Source organism: Lynx rufus, unplaced genomic scaffold (assembly GCF_022079265.1).
Source record: "Lynx rufus isolate CCGP_SWC_20201006 ecotype Redwood Valley unplaced genomic scaffold, mLynRuf1.p SCAF_2, whole genome shotgun sequence".
Classification (NCBI taxonomy): domain Eukaryota; kingdom Metazoa; phylum Chordata; class Mammalia; order Carnivora; family Felidae; genus Lynx; species Lynx rufus.
In genome coordinates, this window is record NW_025814834.1 from 104,985,236 (window position 1) to 105,002,146 (window position 16,911).

Sequence of the window (16,911 nt, forward strand, 5' to 3'; positions counted from 1 at the left end):
ACCAAGGCAACGTCAACATGAAAACCAACTGAATCTCACTTCCTATTTCAAATTTACTACAAAATCTTTAGGTCACAAAAAACATTTTAAGTGAACATCCATACCCATTCAGCTTAAAACATATAAATCTTTGCTGGTGTCCCTGTACCCCCTACCTTCTTCCAACATTTGGTAACCTGATCCTAAACCTAGCATTCATCATCCTCTAGCATTTCTTTAAACTTTTAATACATTTAGTTGCATAACCAAGCAACAGATGGCATCGTTTTATATATTAAAATGCTTTTAATTATATCATAAGGTATGTATGTTTCTAAAACTTACTGTTTCGCTTAACATTTTATTTGTGAGGTCACTTATGGAATTGATTCTTCTGTAGGAGGTACAGGGAAGATCCACTTTATTTTTTCCATATTACTAACCAGTGTCCAAATGAACTTTCTTACCCCCTTTCTTACTGACCTACAAAGCTGTCTTTGTCATTTACCAAGTACTTAAAATACATGTGTGGACTTGTTTCTCAATTCTCTAGTCTGTCCCGTTGATGTGCGTGTCTACACCAGTAAACGTCACAATGTTAGTATTAGCTTTAAAAAAAAAAAAAAATCTTGCTAATTGGCAGAGAAAATCAACCCACTTTTTCCTAAGGCCCTTTGCTCTCTTCCACGTGCTTATAAAGATACAGGTTAAAATGGCCTCTGTTGAAATCTTAACTGGCAATATGTGGAATGCAAGGTTAATTTGGGGAGGAAAGGAGACAGCTTTATGATATTGATATTTCTATGTTTTTTTTCCTTTACTTATTTCACTTTAAAGTCTTACTCAATTTTTACAGACTTATTCAAAGGTGCCTTATTTTGATGACACATAAATATGTTATTAAATTATATTTTCTAACTTCTTGACAAATATGAATTAATCTTTGTATTTTGATCTTAATTCTGGGAACCCTGCTAAACTTGTGTTAATTCTACTAACTTGTACGTAGATCATTTGGGGTTATCTAAATAGAACACCATCTACAAATAAGACTTCAGTTTTTTCCCCTTAAAACTCTACCCCTTCATTTCTCTGCCTTTATCCTGCTGTCTTAGGACATGTAGTCCACGCCCACATGGGTAGGATTTGTTCCTTTAAGCCACATTAAAAAAAAAAAAATCTGGAATTTCACAAAAAGTATGGTATTTCAACATGCTAAGAAAACTCCTTTCTATTCCTAATTGCTAAGAATTTGCCAAAATGTTTGTAATTTTTTTTTTTGATGCTTTCCATGCATCTTCTGAGATAAAAGGATTCTCCTAAATGTGCTGAGCTCCATCAGGAAGTTTCTAAGCTCTGAAACCTGAGCTAAACCCCCACACTCACGATGTACACACTCACATACACAAGATGTCTTGACTGTACCTTCTCTGGTTTATTACTAAAGGCTGCATTAAATGAGTGAAGAAGTATTCCCACTTTTTCTTCTCAGAATTTATGGAAGACTGTGATTCTCCAATGCCTCATACAATTTGCATTTCTTTATCCTGTCAAGTGAATGTTTAATTCCTATTTCATTAACTTGTACTCATCTTTATTATTTCCTTCCTACTCTCCTTTGGGTTTATTCTGTTCTTTTTCTAACAAATTGGAAAGAAACTCCTAAATCACTCTCTTCGAATATAACCTTAAGGCTATGAATATTCCTCCAAGTACTGCTTTTGCTTCATTCCATAAGGACTGATATAGTTCAACATAATATGTTGCTTTAAAAAAACACATTACTAGGGGCGCCTGGGTGGCGCAGTCGGTTAAGCGTCCAACTTCAGCCAGGTCACGATCTCGCAGTCCGTGAGTTCGAGCCCCGCGTCGGGCTCTGGGCCGATGGCTCAGAGCCTGGAGCCTGTTTCCGATTCTGTGTCTCCCTCTCTCTCTGCCCCTCCCCCGTTCATGCTCTGTCTCTCTCTGTCCCAAAAATAAATAAACGTTGAAAAAAAAATTAAAAAAAAAAAAAACACATTACTAGATCTTATTTGCTAATGCTTTGCTTTGGAAAAATAAGTTGGATCCATATTTCACATTCACTCTTTACACTAAGAAAAACAGCAAATGAACCTAAGGTTAAAATGTAAAACATGAAACCATAAAAGTTCTAAAAGAAAACATGGGAGAAATCCTTTGTAATTTGCAGTGGAAAAGTCCATTCTAGCTATGAAAGCCATTAGAATCAAAGATAGGTAAATCTGACTACTTATTTTGTAAAACCTCAACATGACAAGAAGAAAATGATGAGCAAGTTAAATTGGGAAAAATTATTTGCAATTCATATTACAAAGGGTTAATTTCTTTAACGTATAAAAAGTTGTAAGAAGTCCACCAACCAGTAGTGTGCTGGTAAATGTGTAACAACTGGCTGTGGGAGAGGATTCCTCACTGATTTGTGTTTTCCAATTTCCCTGGTGTCAATATTCCCAGGCCAAGTTCAGGCTACTGACATGAAATCAACCAGATTACAAAATGCCTGAAAATTTAACAATTAGCTGTCATGAACTAGTTCAAGACAGCTCCAGCACACCACTGGCACAACCCAATATAGAATGGACAAAGTCTAGGAACAGACAGTTAACAGGCAATAGAAATGGCTCTTAAGTGTATGAAATATTGTTCAGGCTCACTTGTAAGAAAACAAAATTAAAATGACACTGAGAATGCCATTTATCACCTATCAGACTGGCAAAAATCTAAGAATATGCTAATATTCTGGTGTGTAAAAAGAGAGGCACTCTCCTTCATTGAGGAGTGGAAATTAATGTGGCCCCTACAGAAAACTACTTGGCAATATCTATCACAATTACAAATGCATGTGCTTCCTAATCCAGTAATTCCACTTTTGGCAAATAATCCTATCAAATATGCTTGCAAACATGCAAAAGGATGTATATAAAAGTTTATTCATGGCAATGTTACTTGTAATAGCAGAAGTCTGGAGGTAACTCCAATGTCGGTCAATAGGGAACTGGCTGGTTAAGGTAATAGCAGAATGCAGTACAGTGGTAATCAAGAATGACGAGGTCCTCTCTAACATGGAAAGTCCTCTCTAATACGAAGATACATAAGTGAAAATGCAGAATAGTAAATATGCTACCTTTCTTGTTTTAAAAGGAGAAAATACGATTTTTGTATTGCTTCTATATGCAAAGAAACTGAACAAAAATGAAACTACAAGTTGTAAGACTAGGGTTGAAGGGAAAGACGTGATAACTAGGCAAATGAAAGGATGGGAGGGGGACTTTTAACTGTATACCTCTTCCTATTTTCTGAGTTTTGAACCACATAAATGTATTACCTATTAGAAATTTATATTTTTACATATCGTTCACTCCAAAGGAGAATTTGCAAATGTTTTCTTTATATATTTGTAGGCTATTTTTATTAGACCCATAAAAACAGGATAATTACATCTTTGCCACTTACTCATTTTTTGTTACATAGCAATCCACCTTTGTAAAGGTTTTGCTTTATTTTCTGTTTGTTATTAATAGATCTTCAACAGCTTTCTTTTACATATTTCTTATTCTTTGTCTTTTACTCTATCTGCAGCCTTGTATTTTAGATTATTTTAATTATCACATAGCTGGATCTTTAAAAACAATCAAGTTGGGACGCCTGGGTGGCTCAGTCGGTTAAGCATCTGACTTCAGCTCATGTCATGATCTTGTGGTCCGTGAGTTCGAGCCCCGCGTCGGGCTCTGTGCTGACAGCTCAGAGCCTGGAGCCTGCTTCGGATTCTGTGTCTCCCTCTCTGTCTGCCCCTCCCCTGATCATGCTCTGTCTCTCTCTCTTAAAAATAAATAAACATTAAAAAATGTTTTTTTCAAGTGAATAAAATAAAAAAAATCCAGCCTGGAGTGCCTGGGTGGCTCAGTCAGTTAAGCGGCTTACTTTGGTTCAGGTCATGATCTCACAGTTTGTGCGTTTGAGCCCTGCATCAGGCTCTCTGCTGTCAGTGCTGAACCCACTTCAGATCCTGTCCCCATTTCTCTCTGCCCCCCCCGTCTGCACACACACTCTCTCTCAAAAATAAACATTTAAAACAACAACAACAACAAAACAACAACAACAACGGAGTCTAACAAACCTTCTATTTTAACTGGAAAGTTTAGCTGATCTGAGCTTATTTTTACTATTTTATATGCATGGCTACTTGTTTTGATTTTTCATTTTCCTTTAAGTCTGTTGTTTCCTTCTTTTGCCTTAATTAAAAAAAATTTTTTTAATGTTTATTTAGTTCTGAGAGAGACACAGTATGAGCTGGGGGAGGGAGAGAGAGGGAGACACAGAACCTGAAACAGGCTCAGCTCAGAGCCTGACACAGGGCTCGAACTCACAAGCTGTGAGATCACAACCTGAGCTGAAGTGAGACGCTCAACCGACTGAGCCACCCAGGCTCCCCATCTTTTAATTTTTTAAGGATATGATTTACTATCTCCTAAGATAATGGTCTCATAGACTCAACATTACTAAAAACACAACTTCAATTAAATCATACTTTTGGGGAGATGGGAGTTTGAAAAGCCGTCCCTTTTCAAATTAAACTTTTTACTTTGAGGCAATTGTAGCCTCACATGCAGCTATAAAATGGAATACAAAAAGAGCCCGTGTGCTCTTAGCCCAGTTTCCCGCCATGGCAGCATCTTGCAAAACTGCGGGGGACAATCAGAAGCAGGACGTGGACGGTGGCATGCTCCATCCATCTCATCCAGATGTTCCCAGTTTTATTTGTATGTAAACCCTGGCTTTCTTTTGTGGGTAGTCTCTTGGTCCCTCTGGCTGTTTCTATTACCTTCTTCCTCAAGCTGTGGTGTCACCATCTGCCTTGCTTGGGATTTGCTGGGTTATCTGAGTCTGTGGTTTAGTGTCTTTCACCGATTCTGGAGAACTCTCAGCTACCACTTCTTCAGATGCCTCTGTCCCGTTCTCTGTTAAATGTCTTTACTGTCTTCCACGTGACTTGATGTCTCTGTCACATTTCACAACTCTCCCCTTCTGCGCTGTGCTCTGGACAGCACTTCCTGTCTTGAGTTCAGGAGTTCTCCCTTCATCTACATGGATTCTGCTGCTCAACTTATCCACTGAGTTGTTGGTTTTAACAGTTTACTATATTTTCATTTTCAGAAGATCCAACTATTCTTCAAAACCTACTTGGTCATTCTTTATAGTCTACAGCTCCTTTTGCTTGTCTTTCCAAAATTTTTTTTAATTTCGTGAAATGAAAGGATTCCTTTTCTTGGAACCTTATAGGAATTCTTTAAGATCCAGATTGAAGTTGAATTCTTCCAAAGAGGATTAATGTTTGCTCCTGCTAGTGTCCTGTGGACACAAGCAATCCACAGCCACTTTAATATCATTTATCTATTTGGGTTTTTCGGATCACAAAGACCACAGTGTAAATTCTGATCAAAAAACTGTGTGAAGGTGTAATTTACGGTTGCAAATTATCAGGGAAGATTACTTTCTCCCTGTAGCCAGTATAAAGATTGAGTTAACTTCCTGGACACCAGTGATGATCAGGTCTTGGGTCTGTCCTTCACCTCCTGTCCTCCCATGTCCTGCATACCCATTGCAGTAAATGCCCCAAATCTCTGACATTCAGTCAAAGACCTCAAGGTACAAGCCAGCTTGGACCCTCACCTGCTAGGGTTTCTGTTTCTGCTTAGGTCTGGGGATTCACTGTTTTTATTCCATATCAGTGATGTGTCCTCAACAAGGAGGATCATTCAGACTACTCAATTCTACATAATGCTAAAAAAAAAAATTCTTATTTCTCTTAAACATTTAATTATTTCATATTACATAAAAGGTCCTTAAGTCTTGAAGGACTAAATATGTTTGTATTCTTGGGGTGCCTGTGTGGCTCAGTCAGTTGAGTGCCTGGCTTCGGCTCAGGTCAGTCTGTGGGTTCAAGCCCCGCATCGGGCTCTGTGCTGACAGCTCAGAGCCTGGAGCCTGCTTTGGATTCTGTGTCTCCCTCTCTCTCTGCCCCTCTCCCTTTCGTACTCTGTTTCCCTCTCTCTCTCAAAAATATATAAACATTAAGAAAAAAAAATTTTTTTTATGGGTAAGGGGCACTAAGGAATCTACTCCTGAAATCATTGTTGCACTATATACTAACTAATTTGGATGTAAATTTAAAAAAATAAAAAATTAAATTAAAAAAAATTTTGTTTTAAGTATGTTTGTATTCTTTTTCTCTGCTGCTTCTCACTCATTATAGATGCACTTATAGTGTAAGAGCTCACACTTGGCAGGTTTTAATCTGTGGGAACCCCAAGGAACCAGATTTGAGGGTCTTCCTCTGTAGAAGTTCACCGTTCCTGTCAGGCGCCCTTGAGGGCTAGAAACGCAGACCACTTTACTTCATCAGACACCACAGATAATAAAAACTGAAGGTACAGCTTGCAGGAGAACAGAGCTCAGTTACAAATTGGGGGGCTGGTTTTTTTCCCCTACCTAAAGCAGAGTCAAGAGCTACCATGTCAACCTGAAGATAAAGAGGTTTTGCTCCTAGCCCACCTTGTCATGGATTTATAGCACCTTGACAATGCTGCCTCAACACCAACCTTACCTGTCACCTGGGGGAACACAGCGGCTTGATTCCATCTGCCCCAGGGACTCACATGAGTCACTAAGACCTCAGGGCACCCTTAAAATCAATTTCAGGGAATTAAAAGGGCCTTTTTTGTGTTGTATTCAGATACAGATTTCTTTTGTAAAGAGAAGGCTGTCGGTTCATTTGGTCCACTGTATTAATTGATGATCTTATAAAGAGATGATACAAAATACCCTTTGGTCTTTAAGAAAAACAAAGTCTATTCAATAAATGCAACGAAGAGTAAAACTACACTTCTACATTATGACCTGTTATTGACATTCATGTTCATTCATACTGTGTTATGACAGAGACAGAGAGTGAATCGACATGGAAGAAAAATAATGTTAAGATAGACAGAAATAAGAGATAGAGGCACCCAGGTGCCTCAGTCAGTCCATCATCCGGCTCTTGATTTCAGCTCAGGTCATGAACCCAGGGTTGTGGGATCAAGCCCCGTGTTGGGCTCTGTGCTGAGCATGAAGCCTGGTTGAGATTCCCTCTCTCTCTCTCTCTCTCTCTCTCTCTCTCTCTCTCTCCTCTGTGTGTGTGTGTGTGTGTGTCTGCCCCTCTCCTCCTCCTGCACTCTCTCTAAAATAAAATAATAAGAATAATAATTTTAAATAAAATGAAAAAGAAGAGTTTAATAGAGAACTGTCCAACAGAAAAAAAGTTCTGGAGCTGGACAACAAACAAACTCACCCACCCCAAGAAAAGCAGACCTAGAGGAAAACAAAGAATTGGAGGAGGACAGCCTTTGACTTTCATGGAATATGTGAAACAGAACAGCCATACTGAGTGGCTTTTTAATAAAGCTGCTGGAGAATTCCTTTCCATCACACTTCCATTCTTCCAGAAGAGCCCTCAAAATGGGAAACAAAACCTGTGCACCCGGTTTAACTTGCAGGCATGGTTTTCCTACATTTAGTCCAAGGCAATTAAACAATCATGATCAGGGGGGTCTGTATGGCTTAGTTGGTTGGGACTCCCGACTCCTGATTTCAGCTCAATTCGTGATTTCACGGATTGTGAGATGGAGCCCCGTGTCCGTGTGCACTCTGAGCACAGAGCCTGCTTGGGATTCTCTCTCTCCCTCTCTCTCTCACCCTGCTTGCATGCGTGCACTTCACACATGCTCTTCCTCAAAGTAAACAAACATTAAAAAAAAAAATCACCTATCAGATAGTCTCATGTCACTAGGGTTTCTGTCCCCCTTATGATAGTTGCAAAATTTCAGGCAATTCTCAATTTAGAGGTTATCCAGATTGAAAGGTCTTCTAGGTAAATCTCCATCATCATACAGGGACATTCTGGCATATGTATCCATTTTACAACTCACAGCTTCCAGGCATAATTAAACCGACCTCAACTTATTCATAAGTGGTATTTTTGATAAAATCAAAATTTGGGAAGTTGACCACTTCTAAATTCTCCTACCTACAAGCACTTCTCCCAAAGGAACAACTCTCCTCATATTTTTTACCGATAAAACTAAAAGAATCTTAGCACTCTTTTACTCCAATAGACAAACACATATTTTTTTCATTGTGTAAAAAAGCCAATCACTTGGAAGTCAGAGTTCTTGGAATAAATATATAAGTGATACCAAATGTTTGATTTTCCAATGAAACTGAACTAAAATTTAAAGTCCCTTTCCTAAAGAGCAAACAAGGCTACATCCCTTTTATTCTATAATCTTAAAATCACTGGTAGTTAAGCATGGCCTTTGACTTAATAACATAGGATCATCTATCCTCTGAAACGATCAATAAGTCATCAGCTCCCACTCATTGGAGCCATTGGAGCCTGATGACTTTTCATTTAAAGGTATGTGTTCTGGGAAAAAAATATGAACAAGGCATTTCCAAAGTACAATAGCTAAAACAAAAAGTCCTCCCAAAACCCAAAAACAAACAACCACAAAAAACAGTAGCAGATGGGAATGTACTCATTTACCATAACTGTAGCATCTCATCACAGACTCATCCCACGAGCGCCAAAACCAATGACATGAATGCTGCTTTCTAAAATCCCCCAGATTATTCAAACGTGACGGGGAAATAAACTTTTGTCCAGAAGATGAGGTTCTGTGGGCTCTTCCCCAAAAATGTTTTCTGACTAGTTATAAACGTGAGAAAGGCTACTTGATGTGTATGATTAAAAAAAAACCTCCCAAGTAGATGTATTTTTCTCCATTCCCACACTAACAAAGTTGCTGGAATTCAAATGCATTATCTGAATTTTGAATTTAGAGCATCCAACTATTGATTCCAAGTCATAGCTTTGTCTCCTAATGATGAAAGCACTTGTCCCTTCTTGCTCTGGGAGCTAGGCAGGAAAATAATTTCATAGGCTTATTAACAAATTTTAAAAAGGACCGCAATGATTCCAAAAATTCAGATAGGAAACTCAGGCCCAACGTGATATTTACTGCTGCCTTTTTCTAATATCTTTTGAGAACCACCACTGGGCCTCACTGCTCAAACAGCCAGGGCGTCTGTAGCGCTGGAGTCTGCGGCCCACCAGCACTGTGTCCTTCCCGTCTCACGGGCACTCCAAGCCCGAGGCACTGATGTCCGGCTCTCAACAGCCTGCACAGCCCTGGGACACAGAGAAAAAGGCTCACTGGCTCCCCTCACTAAGCTTGTCTTCCGTCAGATTCTGAACCGTCTACAACGAAGGCCCCCATCTCATTCTCCCACTTCTACTGGAAGGGGAACCAGAAGGAGACTCCTCGTTCTTGGTCTCCTGCACAATAACGGAGTAGGTAATCTCCTGACCTTGCTCTGCACTGGTAAAAAGAAAACTGATAAAAAGAAATAAAAGTGAAAAATTCCTAGCGCTGGGGAGAACAGCAGGCTGATTTCAAGTCTTATCACACAGGCATATAAAATTAGAGCATCTGGAAAAAACATACAACCCCCTTGAAACATCTTTACTTTCCACTTCATCTACATTACAGAATTCCACCCTCCGCCTCTCTTCCACCTAGGCCGAGGATAAATACGTACGATCATGTCGCTGGGAAGGAGAAATGTAAGATCACTCGTTACAGGCTAAAAAATGAAGTCACCGCCAGCCCTCTGTCGTCTGCTCTCACAAAGGAGGTCCTCACTGTGACATAGGCTTCTTGTCCACTTTCACCTGGGAAACTTTTCACCTCACACACTTGTCCAACCCAAAGAACCACCATTGACTGGGGCTTACTGAAAATTCAGATTCTGTTGCCCCTTCCAAACTTGATCCGAATTTTCAGGGGGAAGGACCCAGGACTCTGTTTCTTTAGTACGTTGCAGGTAATTTTTATGAGGTAAGTTTGAAGAACACTGACCTTGGGACTATGCCCATCTTTAAAAAAAATTCCATTCCGAGTTTTTCCTTTATGAGTCCCTGAAGAAGTAGTGTATTGATTAAAAGTGCTCTGAGCTGCACACATAAGGATAAAAGCCAACCCACTGCAGGCTAGCCTTTTGGAGCTGCTAAATAAGGTATGACAGTAAACTAGCAACTGCTAAGTGTTAAATCTCAGGCTGAGGGTTGGTGGGTCTAAGCCACTATCTTAAGCACATGAGGTTCCTCTAAATTTCGATGATTTGAGGCATTATCCTGCTCTCCGGGTAGAGGCTGCACAAAGGGACGGTGTAGCCTAGCATGTGCTAATCCAAGAGCTAGACAGGCCAAAATGGTTATGTCTTAAAGTCAAAAGACAATGCAAAATCAGGAGAAAACTTCCGAAGAATGGCATAAAAAGAAACCAAAGGGGATCTGGATGTGTGTGTTTCATTCACCATGCCAGAGCCCGTGTGGAGCGCAGAACGTGACACATTTAATACATGGAAGGCATTTAATACACGGTTGATGAGGGGAAGACTGAGGGTCAACGAATGAACGGGTATGTGTCAGTGATACAAATAAAAATGACATCACGTGACTCAGTAGCATCTATAGGAAAGAGAAAAGTTATTTTTTAAAAATTTCGATCAATTACCTGGTAGAAAACCTTTACCAGCCTTTTGACCTAAGTAAATGACACTGAATTTATTTTCAAAACAGGAGAGGCCCACAGAAGCACAAAGGTAAAGAGAGGAAGAAAGAGAAGGGAACGAAAGCTGTGAAGGGGGTGCTTCGGAAATACCAAGATCTGAGAGCAGTAGCCCCCGGGCATGGCAGCACCCAGCACCCGGATAAGGCTCCTCCCTGGGGCAGGCCGGGCGCCAGAAACCACAGACAGCACACGAGTGACAGATTCACCAGAACCACGACAGGACAAGGAGGGCGAGGAGAACTCAGGTAGGGGGGAGGCAGAGAGGCAGGGAGACAGAATGAAGAAGAGCGGAGGGAGCGTGCAATGCGTCATGCAGGGACCTCGGTGGGGGCGAGTGGGCACCAGGCAACACTCAGTGAGCACAGAGGACGGGTGAAGGCGAGACACACCCCAGTCACAGAAACAAACCGCTTACCCTCCGCTTTAGTGGAAGTACCGTCTTTAAGCAAATTAAAAAACAAGGGAGGGGATAACAGGGAACAGTTAGTAACATTAAAAAAAAAAAAATTAAAAAGCAGAATGTTATTAGCTACTAAAAAAGCAGAAGTACAATTTAAAATAAAATCAAAAAAGAAACAAGTTCAACAGCAAAGCAGATTCTGAAGCAAGTACGTGTGCCTCCGATTAAAATCGGCTTAGAAGAATGTTGCTTTTGCTTTTGGAAAACAAGCTAAAAAATGTCAACCCAGGGTAGCGCCTCAGTTGATACACTGTTGGGCTTTTGTTTTAGCCAACCCTCATCCTCTCAGAGTTTCTTTTTCTTAGAACCAAGTACCAGCAGAATAAGGGGGGGGGGGAACCAAAAGCTAAAGTACTGAAGAGTCCCCCAAAGAACAGAGGCAGAGAGGAAGCTGAGAGAAGCTAGCTCTAGCAATGACGCCTACCCAACTACACGGTGAGCGGCAGAAGCTGTATAGCAGGGTACCTGAGTCATGGCCTACGGACTCCATATCTTCCCTCATGTGTCTGGACTCTAGAAGTTCGGAAAAGGATCATCAGCTTTAATGCTACACTTCCACACGGATATAATGTGCCGACCTAAGTAGTCATCGTTAACAATTTCTCAGTAGGATTATGCTCAACTTCCCAGGTTTTTTGTTGTGTTGTGGTATTGGACACGAAGCAAGTGGAGGCAGGGTTCTCGGAAATGCTGAGAGAGTGGGAATATTCAGGCCCTGTTACCTGAAGAGCTAATGCTGGGCTGAAAATGTATCCTCAGTTGCTTGTAAAAGGTGCATTTGTATCGTCAGACCGAAAGACCTGGGTGCTTTTGCTAGCACTGAGGGAAGTCTACATGGTCCATATTAAAATATCCAAGATATGCACAGAAAAAACAAAGACTACCGAGTCCTCTAAAAGACAGTTTTTACTCAAGTTCTCAAGCAGCGAAACAAATTCTAACTACAGATACTCAAGGTGGATCAAATGTATTGAAACACGGGTACGTATTTAAAAACGGAACTCAAATGAACAGAGCTACCCCACCCTGGGAGAGAGCTGTTCTGACATTCCCCTTACTGGATGACTACGTACCAACCTAATGTCATAAACACTCCAATGTAGTGAAGCGATGGGAAGGGAGAGCACTTACTGGGCTTCTTTCCAATCAAAAGTACCCGTGTTTGAGGGGTTTGCCGAGAGAAAACAAGACCGACTTAACAAACATTCCAGAACACACTCCTTTCACGTTCTCACGTGCTTAGCACAATCCATTTTTTTCACCTTATGGGGCAATCGCTTACAAAGGACTTTTATTAAATTATTTAATTTATCCCTCTCGTGTGTCTGAGCTGGGTGACGATTTCCACAACTAATTAGGTAGAGAAACCAGATGCAGAGACTGCATGGCCTGTTCAAGGTCAGCAAGCTAATAAACGGCAGCCCAGTAATCTCCCCTTGGCGCTCTAGCCTGTGACTCCGTGCTCGGAACACCTTGAGAACGTCAGTTTTGGAACAGACTTTGGAATCGGTTTGTGAACCAATTCAGTCTCAATGTTTCATGAAATTTTAATTGTATGCATTCAGTCTCCACCAGAGTCCCCAGGTTCTGGCTTGAATGACTTTGCTCTAACAAAAATAAGATGAAGTCAACTATCAGCCCTACACACAGGTGTTCATTTGCTGAAAAAACTGAGCAACTGACCTACCATTCTGCCAGATATAAATTTTTTTAATAATGTTTCAAAAAGTCTTTTGGGCTATTGTTAAGAGTAGGTACAGTCTCCTCCTGGCACTCTTCTGAGGAATATGGTTATGCTGGCCAGTAAGTCCACCACATTTCTCTAGAGATGCCCCTTGCTCTCGCCCCCCAATCCTGCACCTCGGCCACTCCGGTCAGATTCCTGAACTGGGAAATACCGAATCACAGTGACTGTCTTCAGCGAATCCCTCAGGAAACCGTTCTGGCTCTGCCCCACCCACGTCATGAGGCAATGTGGGAGGTGACAAGGCGCTGGCTGGGCTGCCACGAAGGGGAAAGTGAAGCTGAGGGGTGGCTCTGTGTGACGCACCACGTGAGCACCTAGGTACTTACTCGTCCAGAGAAAGGGAACACTCAACAAAGGGTGGCTGGTAACCACCAGGAAATGCACAGAGCTACTTATACTTAAAAATCAGGCCTGCAACAGTGAGAATTTCCTCAATGATGGTGTTTTGTAATTTGCTAAGCAAATCTGAGCAGGGCTAAGTGTCATCTCAAACAGCAAAACCGGGGGAAAGGCGGTGGGGGTCTGGTTACCTAAGGATGCGTAGGACCCCGGAGGCAAGGCCGCTGCAGAGCTGAAAGGCGTAGCACCCGAGGCCGATGAGACCTTGGACTTGGCACTGGCTGCTGCATTCACGTCAATATCACTTCGAGACCGCTGGAGGGACCCGGTCGTTGACACGGATTTGGTGCTGACCGTAGAAGCTTGAGTGGGGAAGGAGGAAACATCAGTAAGGACCACACGAGAACTGTAAACATACATCGTCACAACTTGTTTGGCTTTTCCTATCAAATTTTAAGGAAGGCTGGAGTGCGTGCACACTGACCACAGTTTCTCCTGGTCACCGAAGACAGAATTCAGCCATCGCTGAAGAACCACAAGCACACACACCCATTACATTTATTTTCTTGTGATCGACTATAAACCCCAAAGAAATGGACCCTATCTCTGGGTAATGTGAGAAGTGAGACCATGAAGAAGCGCCCACACGTGGATAGTTCCTGCACGCTGTGGCCTAGGCATGCACTCTCAGACACTCTCCCGCTCCCGGGGAACATTCCACTCTCCCACCTCGAACAGCCGCTATACTGCTGCTGTTGCTCAAATCTTCACCCATTGTCCCCAGTCTCCTGTCAAGTGACCAGAGCAAAGCAGCAGCACTATTTGGGGAGGGATCCACATGCTGGAGGGAGGTGGGAGAGGAAAGGTCACAGGGCTCCACTTCCGCCTGCCCAAGGCATCCTCAGCGTGGGTTCCTCACAGCCCTCAGCCCCTGGGACAGCGGGGCTCTACTCAGTCCAGCAGGAGCGCCGCGAGAGTGCCCTCTGCAAACCTGAGGGGCACCTGCAAGCAGGTCACCGGCTTCCAGCAACCGAGCAGCCTCTGGGAGCCGCACAGAAACAGGCCTCCCCGAGACCACCTTCTCCACGGCCGTCAGTCTTACCTCTAGAGGTGGTACTCCCGGTAGGACTTCTTTTGGCAGAGAGTGGCCGACTGAAAAGTATACACGCATTTATTATTATCCAATGAGCACTCCATCTGCGTTCACACAAGTACAGTCTACAACAGGAGACTAGGAGGATGAAGGAATCATTGCAGACTTATCAGGATTTCTCAGCTAACTGGGACCACAATCTTATCAATCCCCAGTTTTGAACAAAGCTTTAGCATTATAGACTGGACTATCTTCCAGACATACAGAGAAAAGTCATGGCTAGAGACAGAAGTTAGAAACACAGCGCGAGGACGGTAATACATTCACTCCCAAGTGCTGAACGCCCTCCCTTTCCAGACTTGTCTCCAAGTGAACATTCACATTCTCTCAGAAGACCCTTTCAAGAATTCATTTATTCGACTCCAAAACCGTATCCTGGGACTGCCATATAAATTTCACTAAACACAGCTATGGCAGAGACCAAGGCGCCCTACTCCTTACCGTTCCCCCAGTATCTTACGTAGCAGAACCTGTCTGAAGTAAGGGGAGATTAGCACAAGCACGTATATGTAAAAACACAGCTGGCATTTGTGTTCTCATGTAGCAAACCTTTAAACCTAAAAGCTCACACTAACGAGAAGCATGGCTGAAGTGCTTACTTTAGACTCTCTTGAGAGCTTGAGGACGAGCGGTCGGACTGCGGCAGAGACACGATGCTGTCCGAGTTCTTCAGGTGGGACTGCAGGGCTTTCTGGTAGGAGGACTCCAAGGTGTGGTACAAATGTTCTGCTTCTCTGCTGAAGTGACTGTGGAAACCCCAGTAGCACCTAGGGAAGACATGCAGCGTGCCGCATGGTCAGGATCATGTGGGGCTTTGCGCCCAGCTCTGCAGCCCACCACGTGACACGGTCAAGGACTAGAATCCTCGGGTCGCTGCTACCAGGAGCGACACAGGACCAGGAAGGGAGAGTGAACAAAGGGGGCCGGGTATGGATCCTGCCCGCACAACTTACTGGCTCTTCTGACACTGGACAAGTTACCTGACTTCTCTGAATCGAGTCTCATTTACAAAATGCAAACTAAAGGGCTGAACCTTAGAGAAGATGGAGCTTAAACACCCAGAACTAGACCCAGAACATGGAGGGCACTCATCAGTGGCAGCTTTTCCACACGCCGCTCGACACTCATCGACTGGAGGTGTTTACAGTTGCCTTAGATGACGTACAACAGAGAGGCGCAGAGATGCCCGCAGCTACTTGAAATCTGTATTGCAGTGTGACTAAAGAACCAGAAAAAACCAGGGAGGGAATATACATGCCAGGATAAAAGCCGCTGAAGCGGGTGACTAACAAATCCATTCCTAATAGTTGTGAGCAACTATTAACGAGGGCCCTTATTTTGGCAAGAACTACCCAAGCTGAGATTATGGTAAGTGCTTCAGTGATTCCAGGAGGTCCTCCAAAGACCTCAGAAACCAGGAGAATGGAACGTGACTGAGGGAGCAGTCACGGAGCAACACAGACTTGAGGAGGATGTACAGCTAAATAGAACAGTAACGTTCCAGGTAAGGAATAACAGACTGCCTGTGTCAAGGAGAAGAGCCGGGCACCGTGAAGGCACAGAGAAAACTCCACGGCTGCAAAATTCACAGCACTCACCTACACACTGCCCGAGACAGAGGAAGTCTCAGCATCGGACCCGTGGGTCACAAGGACACGATTCTGCCCAGGGGAGCATGGAATGCACGGCCACAGCCACAGGACGGGAGCGTTACCAGCCCTAATGGCAAAACTGCCTCGGGGCGCCTGGGTGGCGCAGTCGGTTAAGCGTCCGACTTCAGCCAGGTCACGATCTCGCGGTCCGTGAGTTCGAGCCCTGCGTCGGGCTCTGGGCTGATGGCTCAGAGCCTGGAGCCTGTTTCCCATTCTGTGTCTCCCTCTCTCTCTGGCCCTCCCCCGTTCATGCTCTGTCTCTCTCTCTGTCCCAAAAATAAATAAACGTTGGAAAAAAAAAAAAAAAAAAACTGCCTCGATCGTGGGATGGTGAGTGTGCGTCCCCACTGCGTCCCATCACCCGCCTGCCCCTCACCACGCTCACACTTCCAGAGCAGCCACCTGACACCTGCAAAGATGCCCTCTCAGGTGAAGGGTCCCAGGGCCCATAATTTTTCAAGGGAAATCAAAAGGTCCCTGGGGATTATGACCTGGCTTTTAACAGAGCCTAATGAGTAAGTCTGAGCATGCAAACAAGTGCTTTGCAGATTCATGTAATAATTTCTCATAAATTTAAAAAGGAGCATTTTATTGTGTGCCTCAGTCCTGTTTATACTCAAATAATATCACTCAGTCTCTTAGGTCTGGGCACCGAGCAACCTTCTAAGCACAAAAATAGAGAAATATTGTGAAAAGGCTTTTGGGGTCATATTTAACAGTCATGAATAACAAAACATTATTCATGTAACTTAACAAATTTTTTTTTAAGTTTTTATTTATTTATTTTGAGAGGGAGAGCACTAGCAGAGGAGAGACAGAAAGAGAAGAAGGGAGAGGATCCTAAGTAGGCTCCGGGATGTCAGTGCAGAGTCTGACGTGGGGCTCGA

At 43.0% G+C, this 16,911-nt stretch overlaps 1 protein-coding gene across 3 annotated transcripts in view; it reads right to left on the reverse strand.

The window, feature by feature from the left end:
* The window catches only part of CLASP1 (cytoplasmic linker associated protein 1), a 274,399-nt gene that overhangs the window by 90,362 nt on the left and 167,126 nt on the right, over positions 1 to 16,911 (reverse strand). For 2 of the 3 annotated variants that reach the window (XM_047085722.1, XM_047085724.1), the window contains exons 17-20: positions 14,972 to 15,139; positions 14,322 to 14,371; positions 13,411 to 13,581; positions 11,599 to 11,646 (exon numbers count right to left, since the gene is read on the reverse strand). In XM_047085722.1, coding sequence (XP_046941678.1) covers positions 11,599 to 11,646; positions 13,411 to 13,581; positions 14,322 to 14,371; positions 14,972 to 15,139 — 437 coding nt within the window. The remainder of the gene's footprint in view (positions 1 to 11,598; positions 11,647 to 13,410; positions 13,582 to 14,321; positions 14,372 to 14,971; positions 15,140 to 16,911) is intronic. The other variant, XM_047085723.1, reaches the window with a different exon arrangement.